The sequence below is a fragment of the Calidris pugnax genome, unplaced genomic scaffold (assembly GCF_001431845.1).
Source record: "Calidris pugnax isolate Ruff unplaced genomic scaffold, ASM143184v1 scaffold8, whole genome shotgun sequence".
Classification (NCBI taxonomy): domain Eukaryota; kingdom Metazoa; phylum Chordata; class Aves; order Charadriiformes; family Scolopacidae; genus Calidris; species Calidris pugnax.
Window position 1 is genome coordinate 2,097,322 of NW_015090830.1, and position 12,283 is coordinate 2,109,604.

A 12,283-nucleotide genomic window follows, 5' to 3' on the forward strand; every position below is an offset into this window, starting at 1 on the left:
AAGAAACTGGGTCCTATGTTGACCCCTAAACCAACCAAAAGCTTGAGGCAGAGACTTGCCTATATATAGTTTTTCCTTAAAGTGAGCTTTGCAGGAGTTCCAATGGGGCTTTCAGCATCCCATCACTACTGTTTTAGTAGAAAATAGGTAAAATATGCTACATAAGAAAGCATAAACAAAAAGGGCTGGTAAAGAACTGTAATAAGGAAAATCCCCCTTCCCTGGTCTACTCTGGGTTCCCAGGACACAGTTTTTCCTTCAGTCTTGTTCTCAATCTAGTAGCCTCCCGCATGGTACCATGTAGACCCACGTCCCCTGGAAAAGTCTTTCCACTGTCTCCAAGTCACAGCTCTACATCTGCATCCTGTGATCACCTCCTTGCTGTGACCGCGTGCGTGTTCCCTCTGACAGCCAGAAAGATCTCCATCTGCAAACAGTCACTGCCTTTCATGGGAGGTATAATCGCTCTGTCTGATGCATAAATGATGTCTCCCTGATGCTGAGTGTGGCAGCCAAGAAAGGCAACTGGCAGTCTTTGCCCCTCCTTTAATAGCCCAGCCTTTCAAAGGAAAGTATATTAAACAAGCTGAAATTAAAATGAGCTAAAAAAACAACCAAATGCCTCTGTCAGTTCTCAAAAAGCTTGTCAAACTGGTTCAGAGTCTACCTCATGTAAAGCAGAACAACTGTACTGAATTACTGGAACCACACTTCTATAAAAGGGAAGATATAACTAATTAGATTAAATTAACAATCTCTAATAGCATATGTTTTGCAACCCAGAAGTAATTTTAGATCATCTACAGAAAAAGTTGTATGCTGAACTTAAAACTCCTTAACTACCATACTACAGCCTAAGACCAAGTGATAATGTGTAAGTAATTTTCCTTGTTTGATGGAACAATTGTTAGCTGCATAACACTTTCATCTAGTAGAATATTTACATTTATTATGGTTTCCTGATCCAGCACTACCTTTAAATAGCAACTTTTCCAACTAGTGTTAACTCAATTCATCCAATTCAGTTTTCTTTCTGAACCCACAGAGACAGTTGTAATACTGTTTAAAAAAAATCCAGCTTAAATTTGTCCAAGTTTCAAGCTTTAAATATATTAAACCAGCAGCTATATTGCTCATTATCAGATACTTGTTTTCTGTATAAACCATTTCTTACAGTTTCATTTCACAATTCAGAATCTGTATAATGACACTTAAATATCAACATAATTCCTTGAGAGTCTCATCTAGACTTAAGAAGTTAGTAGAAGAAGCCAGAGACACTTCTGATAAACAGTGTACATAGAAAGTCATTGATGACAGAGGTAATTTATTTGGATTCCTACTTAGTCATATTTTCTTCTCATTTTTCCGCGACCCTCTGCAAGCATTTTTCTCTAATCAAATCAAATTAGCTGATTCTTCATACCTGTATGTTTTGTAAAAGAGACATCTCTTCAAGGGGACCTTAATCACGTGTTCCTGAAGGCCGACAAAAAGGACACTCTGGCTGTGCAGAATCTGAAGGCTCCTGATGGGCTCTCGCTGACTTTTCGGCAGGAGTTCAATTTCCTCAAGCAGGCAGCTGCTTGAAGTCTGGTTCATTGGGGCAAGTACTTTCTTGATAGTGCCATAGTCTGCAAAGGGAAGAGGAAAATGAGTTACTAAAAATCATACTAGCAGTTCTACCTACTTGGCATAATTCAGTGAAAAAATCTTCACCCCATGCTAGATGTTTTCAATGAAGCCTCAGAAGTCACATTCAGGGTGGGAGTACTTTGTCTGGAGTTTCCTAGATCTCTTACAGTACAGTGAAAAGAACTTGAAAACAACCATTAAAGTATTCTATGTGATGTAATACAGTAAAAAGTAATTTTATTAGTGCAGAACAGGCTTCACAGCAGTAGCAACCAGAAAACAAGCTTTTAAAGTCTTGCTAGTATAAATGTACATTCATAGAAATCATAGAATTGCCTAGGTTGAAAGGGACCTTTCAGATCATCTAGTCCAAACATCAACCTAACACTGGCAATAACCACCAGTAAACTGTGTCGCTAAGCACCATGTCTACCCATCTTCTAAAAACCTCTAGGGATGGTGACTCAACCACTTCCCTGGGCAGCTTTTTTCAATGCTTGATAACCCTTTCAGGTAAGAAATTTTTCCCAATGTCCTAACTAAACCTTCCCTGGTGCAACTTGAGGCCATTTCCTCTTGTCCTATCACCTGTTACCTGGGAGAAGTGACCGACCCCCACCTCGCTACAATCTCCTTTCAGGAAGTTGTAAAGTTGTCTCCCCTCAGCCTCCTTTTCTCCAGACCAAACAACCCCAGCTCCCTCAACCACTCCTCATAAGACTTGTGCTCTAGACTCCTCAACAGCTTTGTTGCCCTTCTCTGGACCCTGATAGAGGCCAAGATGCTGTTGGCCTTCTTGGCCACCTGGGCACACTGCTGGCTCATGTTCAGCCAACAGTCGACCAACACACTCAAGTCCTTTCCTGCCAGCTGGCTCTCCAGCCACTCTGCCCCAAGCCTGTAGCGCTGCATAGGGTTGGTGTGACCCAAGTGCAGGACTCGGCACTTGGCCTTGTTGAACCTCGTACCATTGGCCTCGGCCCACTGATGTAGCCTGTCCAGATCCCTCTGCAACACCTCCCTACCCTCCAGCTGGTCGACACTCCCACCTAATTTGGTGTCATCTGGAAACTCACTGAGGGTGCACTGAATCCCCTCGTCCAGGTCATTGATAAAGATATTAAAGAGGTCTGGCCCCAATACCAAGCCCTGGGGAACACCACTAGTGATTGGCCACAAACTGGATTTAACTCCATTCACTACTACTCTCTGGGCCTGGTCCTCCAGCCAGTTTGTTTTTTTTTTGCTTTTTTTACAGCAGAGTTCTCCCATTCAAGCCATGGGCAGCCAGTTTAAACCTCCAGCTGCAAGGGTGACTGATTTCATTTTGCCAGATTGTACTACACTTTACTATGTTTAAAAAGCAATAAAGTCCATCATTGCCCTAGTCTGTTTTAAAATTCTATGTGTTAAAAAGTATGGGGTTTAGATACGTATCACATTTATTTAATAAAGCACATATGTATGAATATCTGCAAGTCTGAATTGAGTCTAGGTGAATATTACAGTAAAACAAGGCTGATTCTCTTCTTACTTATCTGGATTTTCACAGAGTCTGAAAAATCCCATCTTTTAGCATTTGCTCTTCAATTCTAATCTTATTGTGATTTCTAAGCAAAGACAGTTAAGCATCACCAATCAGTGAGACAACTGATGAGATTTATGATTCATTGATGCACAGTTCAAAACTACCAAATAACACTTGTTCTGAACACAAAGGACCACATTGTCACACTGGTAAATATTTTAGGTAGCTGTCTAAATAAAACTGCATTATACAATTTTCTATGTGCCAGCAATAGTAAATGTTAAAGATCCAACACTGCAAACACATATTGAGATCAGGTCTTACTCATGTGAAGTCTAGAAAGACTGTAACATCTCTTCTGAGTCGGTAACAATTTCGTGACAAATGTTTGGGATGCTCTGTTCTGCAGCACAGTAGATAGGGGTTTTTGCCATTGCTATCACAAGGGCAGAGGCCCACTCTGTGGAGCGCTGGCAGAGCAGAGTTTCAGGACGTGTCTGGCCCTGTCTTGGCAGGGGGAGTTGGTAGGAAGTTTATGTATAACTATATTATTAACAAAACTTTAGTAAGTAGAAATTATGGATTTATTTTATTAGACAGTCAAAACTAATTAATGCTTAGCTCAGTATATGAAGTGCATTCCCCTTTGTCCATAACAAGATTTTGAATGTAGCAGATCATGCCTGCATGTTACAGTTTTCTGACTGACCTCTCAACTCTAAATATAACCACTGCATATAACTGTTTACTCTTTTTGCCTTTCTTGGTATAAACAAGCTTTTAAGGATTTACTGTATGTAAAATTATTTGTTAGAGAAAACCTTTTATTAATTGACAATTTTAATTTTCATTAAAGTTTAACCTTTTTCATATTGAAAAAAATTTCCAATTTGACTATCACTTTTTTTCCAAACAACCTGAAGTGGAGTTATATTCAAAAATTAATTAAACCTTTTCCAAGAATCAGTTTTTTCTTACAATTAAGTGATGACCAGCTCAACTGAAGAATGTAACAAGCAGTGTTTCCATGCTGGTTGTTGGGTGCAAAATCTCAACTATATTTACAGCAAGTTTCAAGGTGAAAATATAGACTGAGAAGTGCCCAGAAAAAAAAAAAAAAAGCAAAACACTTCACCCAAACCAACAAACAGTGGCTGTATTGCTTAGTTACTGAGATTTTGAGCACAGAAATGGGAAACCTGTACTGAGGAAGAAAAAAAGAAGCAGTGACATCATTTTACACCTGAAATGGTATCACTTTATAGACCAGTTAGTACAACTCTATATCACTTATCTAACTGGCAGCCAACAGATTCACTATGATTTATGATACATTGCATTTGGCTTTTTCCTGCATGAGACAAAAATCAGGTACACATTCAGCACATACTTCTCATACAGACTAATATTTCTTAATGCCACTGTGCTGGGTCTGGCATCTACAGACATCACTTGCTGTCACCTCCCCAAAGATAAAAGAGAAGAAAAAAACACATGACTGGAGGCTTCCTTCCCCCATGACCCCATACACATTTAATTTAGAAGTGCAGCTTTGAATAAGAGAATATGATCAAAACCAAGTATTTCGTGTTTCTTTTGTCCTCAGTAAATCTGTTTACTGTAGAGGGCAGAATTACAATTTTTTAATGTACCGGTCTATGACCCGGAGAATATGCTTACAGCAGCATATTACCCTAGAATGAAATAAAATATTCTCACTTTGAGTACTGCAGCATTAACGCCTTCCCCAGGACAGCTGTCATTGCTCTTGTTCCTGGCATACACTCTCCATTCCTCCCATTTCCTTTTGCTTTCTTTCAGCATCTCCCAAATCATTCCTTTCCCATTTGTTATCTAAGAGTATCAGCACTCATACAGAATTGTCAAAAGTCATAAATGATTGGGCTTTAAGCAAAGAAGCCGTGCAGAGATCCCACAGATTATCAGGAAGAAACACCACCCTTCACTGCAGCACTTTTGGTCATATGCAAGTTCAGTAAAAAGGAATAAAATGTTATCTGAGATCTACCCCTGCCTCAGTAAACTCTCCTACTTCTGAACCTTCTATAACCTATCTTCTCTGCTTTGAATTCACAGAATCATAGAATGGTTCAGGTTGGAAGGGACCTTAGAGATCATCGAGTTCCAAACCCCCTGCCATAGGGGCCCACTAGACCATGTTGTTCAAAGCAACCTGCTTACAACTCCGATTTTGCATGGACCACCTGGGAGCCCAAACTAGGGTGAGGATCTGTTTTCATGTTTCAACTTTGAGACAGACTGAACTGGCGGCTATGTTCATCAGACTATGGTACGTAGCAAGGTTATGTAGCTATCAACCTCCTCAAACTACCCTAGCATGTAATACTGGCTACACCAGGTTTTCTTACAGTGGAAAATCATAGCAATTGCACCAGTACTTTCAAAAGCCAGGTCCTTTGCTCCAGTGTTTCAAATTCTACTACAATGTGTGCAACATTATGCATCCAGCCTCCAGCAAACTTGTAAAAATCCCATCCTTAAAAGTGCTGTCTGTTCAGCCGTTTTCACACACCATGGTTGCAAAGCAAAATAAAGCAAGAAATATGAAAAGGAATTAGTCTTGAATATGGCTCTGGGGTTTTCAGACCTGTCAAAATCTTTCAAGTCAATATTTACTTTATAATCAAACTAACTGTCCACTTCTGTCAAGAAATAGCTAAGATTAGTAAACACAGACCTTCCTAATGGATGTAACTTTTTTGCCATGAAAACAGGGAAAGTTCCAGTTTCATCACAAATGTCAAGGCTGAGTCCAACAACTATTTAAGAATTCAAATTAATGGCATCTTTGCATCCTGAGCATAAGTAAGACATGCTGGAATAGATCCAGACACCTGACAACCTTGGCTTAAGGATGACCAAGTATATACAGGAGTAGTAAAACATAATGACATTGGCCAGAATGAGTAAATAATGTGCTTTCTTAATTTGTACCATGATGCTTTTAGAGAGACCTGCAAAACCAGCAACTGAACATGAGAAATCTAGTCATCATGAATGATAATGAAGAGGAAAGAAAAATTATACCTGAAATATTACTATGTAATGCATAGGAGACTATGAAGAACTGCACGGAAAACCTGAGATGGAGTTGTAGAGAACAAGCTTGGAAGCAACAGAGTCTGTAATGAGCAAAATGATTATGGGACAAAATCAAAAGATTATCTCTGAAACTAAGAAGTGAAGTTTAAGATGTAAATGGTATAAAGTACAGCCAGCAATGGAGAACACTGCAAGACTGTGGTTGAAATTGTTATAACATTTATGGTGACACCTGCAAAGGAAAACAGAAAATTAAGAAATGGCAGATGCAAGAAACTAATAAACCTGCAATTTCTTGAGTTTCCTAACAGAAATAGGAATACTCAAAGAAGCTGTAGCAACTTCTTGCTATGGAGAAGAATAAATATTTATATGAACTATTATGTTTCCAAAATGTTTCTTTATTCTTCAAGCACAAATGTCTTTAACAAATCATCCAAAATGAGGCAGTATCGAAGTAAGTTAATTTCATTTCTTTAAAAGGAGGGATAAAACTTCTACCCATTCCATTTTGGGAAGGAAACACTTTCACTCTTACATCTTGCCATATTTGACAGTGAAACTATCCTGGTTTCAGCTGGATAGAGTTAATTTCCCATCTAGTAGCTGCTGTGATTTGGATTTACTATGAGAATGATGTTGATAACACTGTTTTAGTTATTGCTAGGTAATGCTTATATTAAGTCAAGGATTTTTCAGCTTCCCATGGAAACTGAGAGGAAGCACAAGCTGGACAAGGAATATTGCATACCATAGACATGCTCAGTATATAAATGGAGATTGTCTTGGGGGCAGGAATTGCAATTGCTGCTCGGGACAGTCTGGGCAATCGATCATCGGGTGGTGAGAGTGACTTGTGTTGTATCACTTTATTTTGTATATTCTTTTACTATTTCCGCCCCCCCCCCCCCCCCCCCCACTGTTCTATTAAACTGTCTTTATCTCACCCCAGAAGTTGGTTGGTTTGTTGGGGTTTTTTCCCTCCTTTTCTTCCTATTGTCCCTATGCTGTTGGGGAAAGGATGGGGACAGGGGAAGTGAGCAAGTGTGTGCATGGTCCTAGTTGCCAGCTGGGATTAAACCATGAGAGAAATAAACCTTAATTTAATCTTCATTTTATCGTAGTTTAGTGTAGTACTTGGGGAGAGGGTTGGTCTCCAGAAAGCAACTGAACCAGCAACAGAAAACAGAATCCAAGTCAATGTTTTTCAGAGAAGTCTACGATACCATCTTTCAACAATATTGCAAAAAAAATTATCGGCGCCTTCTAAACTATATGAGTTGCCAGCAAAAGAAACTTATAATAGTCTCAAATATATCCTCAGGCCAGTTGTAAGCCTATGTATGTGAGTTTACAAGTATTCCTATATTTTCTGAGCACAATAAGGTGCCTTCACAGATCAGAAAATCTCCTCGCATTTACGAAGAAAAACTCAAGGAGCAGTATAATCAACTGCAAATTATAAAATAAGAGTAGTAAATGTAAATAAGGGGCTATTTTGCAATTTCCCCACAAAATACTGTTTAGAAAAGCAAGATGTTTAAGCAGATGAAAGAATGTAGTCAATAAGGAGGAAAGGGGCAGTCTGTGCAAGGGTCAGAAAATGGAAGCTAAAGCTATATTTGGTACTTTAAGTGACATTTGTAACTGAACTTGAATAAGGTACCATCTATGCAAGAAATGCACTCTGTATACTATAATATGTGCAAAAAAGACTCATTGACAGCTTTTAGAATCTGTCAACATAAGAATCAGGTAGCTTCGTTTAAAAGAAAAGTTTAAAATTAATGGATATTTGGGAGAAGTGTAGTTTTAAAGTGTTGTTGAAATGAAAACAAGTATTTTCAAGTGTAATTTAAAATAGATTTTGGAAAATTATATTCATTAACTATTTTGATTTTGTGGATTATACATTATTTTTGCATATTATTTGTTGTATATAAATTATTTTTTCCAGTGGGAAACAAAAGCATTTGAACAGTATTAAGCCTACTGAAATTAAAGAAAAAAATCTGTTAGTATTAAATTTCTTCTAAATATTTTCCATATGTGTATATAAACAGTGTTTACATTCATCGTATAACATTTGTATTAATTAAACACCATAGAAATAGAAAAAAAATATGCTATTAGAGTTGTTTTCATGGCAGAGTTCTTTCAGAATAATAAATAGAATTACCAAATTTAAAATTGAAGTACAGAGCACATAATAGTACAAAATCAAAGAAAGAGCAAGGTGATTGATAAACATCCTGTCACTGAAAAAGAATAAAATAAAATATGTATAATCAGTATTTGCTTTTCTTCACCACAGGAACTGAAAGAAAGCTCTACTGCAAAGCAGAAAATTATCCCAATGATGGAAAGTATCAGGTTGCATAAGGTCTTAAGTGCACTCTACACAGAAAAAAGACACAGGAACAGTTAATGCAGCAGCTGGTTGAACTTACAAAGGGAAAGGCCACAACTTATGATTTAGCAATCTGTGTAACACCAAAAAAGATGCATATGGTACACAGAATATGAGCGGATTTGAAACCTGCTCTTTTTAGCCCTTGCTAAAGCTAGCTTTGAAATTAGTTAAATCATCAGTAGTATACGGATAATTAAAGCCTTTGCTATAATCTGTTTTCCCATATGGGGGTGGGGTACAATTTGGTTTAAAGCAAGGGCATTTTCAAAAGATAAGATAAATATAACCATTCTCTGTAACTTAATTTATCTTTTACCTACAGGTTTCTGAGATATGTATTTATAATTGATTTACAGGAATAGGTTTTTAATCATACTGCAGCCTAAAGGGCAAGTGAAAGACTGAGGTTCAACCCTTCTGTGTTAAAAATTAAAAAAAATATATTGTGGAGAAATGTAGTACCTCTATGATCATACAGAAAACAAAAAATAATACAGTTGGATTTTAAAATATTTTAAACTATCTATCATTACCTGTTTGGAATAAAAAGTGAACCTCAAAAATGAGTACATAATTCTAATACCTTATCAAGGTATAAATTTCAGGTTTTTTTAAATTTTAATTTTTATTTTCAGAGCTTATTTACGTGTTCATTGTTTGAAATTAAATCACTGTTTGAACAATCTGGTCAATGTCCTACTTTGTTCTTTTTCTCTACTTTTGATATGTTTCTTGGTATAATAAAATACATATGATGTGATTTTTCAACAAGTTTCAGTCAAAAATGGAGGTTAAAAGCCTGAACATGTTCTGTTTTGCAGCTTTGATAGAGAAGAAAAACTGTGCTAATCTTATGAAGAATTTGAACAATAAATTACTGTGATTGCCTTGCTATTACAGCTCATTATCGTCATGATGATAACAAGACAATGGTATCAACAGAAATACAGATATAAACCACGCTTATTAGATTAAAAAGGTAATTATGTAACTATATAATAAAAGCTACTAACAAATATTTTAGCTGGAAATACAAAAGGAATTTCCCCGAGAAATGCTGTAAATTGTTCTGCCCTTTTAATATAGAGACTTATTTTTAAACACTAAATAGGATAAATGGTTGGTTACCCTCTGTGCCATCACTTACTTGCAGGAAATGGAAAAGGTTAAACTCTCTCTTAGTCAGGTATCTTAGTTTCCCTTACTCCATCATAGAATACTGTTGAAGAAATAAGTAGGAAAGCGACCTGGAAAACTCACAAATCATTGCTCATGGATATTTAATTAAATTTCATTAACTGAAGAAACAGTAATCCATGTGAAAAGCTTGTTAGTATAAAAGCTAGTATTAATGCCACTGAAAATCTGGAATAAAAATAAATACTAATTATTTTCTGTCACCTGCAAAAAGTATACACACACTATCAAGAAGTCAGCCTGCCCTAACTGACGTTCTTAAATTACCTAGGTGTTTTTTCTAGTTGCAAGAATGCAAAACAACTAAAAATCTACATAATCTACCAAGTGAGCTATATTTTAGCTGAACCATTACAGCATCATCAATGCATCTCAAGGAACTGAGCTTTATAAGTAGAAATAGACATGTTGGATTTTTTTAAAAAGCTAAATTCTGGGGCTGGAGAAATCTTGCAGCTTGTTCATGTGAGACCTTAGCCCAAAACGGTGAATATGTTTGGAAGGGGCTTTTGGCCCCATGTGAAGTAAATATAAAACCAGGTCCTTTCTAGTTCTAGTTCTAGGTCCACTCCAGAAAGAAAAGCAGGGTGGTCAGTTTTGTTATTGAGTTTTTTTCATTATTCCAGATTTTAAACCAAATCATTCTCTCTATGCCAAATTTCAAAGGATTTCAGAGGTTGTTTATGTATTTCTGCTGTTGCTAGAGAGTAACAGTAATCTAAGAATCCTTGGCCACATAAGAGCACAGAATTTTACAGCTTAAAAGCTCTTAGGAAAGTCCAGAAACAAATATAGTCACGGTTGGTCTGCTGATATGCTTAGTAGAAAGACAGAAGTTAACAAAAATTAGCAGGGAAGCAAAGAATCCTGAATTTAAGGAAAAGCAACTTCCATAACTAATCAAAATTTCCTGCTTCCTGTCAAACTACACACAGGTCATAGCAATCTTACAATTAGACATTCAGTTGTCTGGAGTTTTGACAATTAGAAAGAAAAAATAAGTGTTAAAATGGTGCACATATAATTTTAATATATTTCAATAAAAGGCACATTTAAATTATATACAAATACTTATAACACACAGTGTTTAGTGTATAACAGTTTGAAAGTACAGAATAGCTAGTTAACTATCAAACTTGGAAATAGGAAAGGTTTGGCTCTTTCTTTGAATAGAGTCTTGGAAACAGCAAAAGAAAAATGTAGAAAAATCCTACATTAAAATATTTTTCTCTGGGTAAAACCCCCTGTATTTCTGCAATCTGGTTTGGTTTTGGTTTTCAATTCTTGGATGTTAAAAGCAGCAGTTTTGAAAGATAGTGTCTAAAAGGAAGCATGCATCATATTTTAGATTTACCTTCTTTATCTTTGGCTCTGACTCCTTATTCCCTCTTTCCTACTACACATCAAGTAAATATCGATGGGCTTCCTTGCAATACTGGAAATTAATTTGAATTAAAGTGAACTAAAGCTGAAATGAAGGACATTATTGATAATGCCTGTCAACAAAGGAGATATGATGGTCCATTACACCTCCCCAGGCTTTTATGCAGGAGAGATTATTTAACCCATTTGCCAAGATTAACAATCTGAAAGGTGCAACTTTAGCCGCAATCTATTTACATACTTTCTGAAACGATTAGCAAGAGTGGCTTCTTAATGCCCTAGTGGCTATTCCAAGAGGAATTCAGTTGCATCTCGGCAACTAGAGGAGTTTCTCGTGGCTGTATGTCAAAATTTAATATGTACTTCTTTTATGAAGGCAATATTTATGGACTATCCTTTGTATACAGGAATTAGAACTGATGATTCAAAGACTCAACTGAATAAAAAAAAAGGCTGGTCTACACACTAGTTATTCCTAAATAAAGAGCTTTCTTCCAACAAAGCCATGTGTTTAGTAGGATAGAAAGAATACGCAAGTTAGTGGCAAACACCACTCCAAAATTACTGAAGATCAAGCACAAATCCTCCCAAACCCCCAAAAACAAAAATTACATTTCCATTTTCAAATACAACAACTTTGGAATGTATGTATTGATGGAAATTGGGACAACTACCATCACAACCTTTTCTATTGTTTTCCAGAGAAAGCTTCTTAAACATATTGCATTTTTAGAACACTTTTATCCCCTGTAGGATTAATTCCCATGTGTGATAATGTCTCAAAAGCATCAATGACATATTCAATTTGTAGTTGAATCAGCAAAGGCTTCTTCCATTAATTGCCATGCAAACAGTTAAATACCTGTTTTAATAAAGAAAACATCTACCGCTCCTTAAAGTACAACATTCTGTAAATTTTTACAATTAAAGTTCCACTAGCAGTGTTTCCTACAAATCAAAAAGTTATTACATTGTAGAAAATAGTGCAAACTGTGTACCATCCCTCAATGGCTATTTCATGTCTCATGTCAAATTGGAATTTA

At 36.6% G+C, this 12,283-nt stretch overlaps 1 protein-coding gene across 1 annotated transcript in view; it reads right to left on the bottom strand.

Annotated features, from left to right (window-relative positions):
- The window catches only part of SEMA5A (sema domain, seven thrombospondin repeats (type 1 and type 1-like), transmembrane domain (TM) and short cytoplasmic domain, (semaphorin) 5A), a 220,831-nt gene that overhangs the window by 96,755 nt on the left and 111,793 nt on the right, over positions 1-12,283 (bottom strand). Inside the window, exon 10 of the mRNA XM_014940999.1 lies at positions 1,427-1,634. Within this exon, the coding sequence (XP_014796485.1) occupies positions 1,427-1,634 (208 nt within the window). The remainder of the gene's footprint in view (positions 1-1,426; positions 1,635-12,283) is intronic.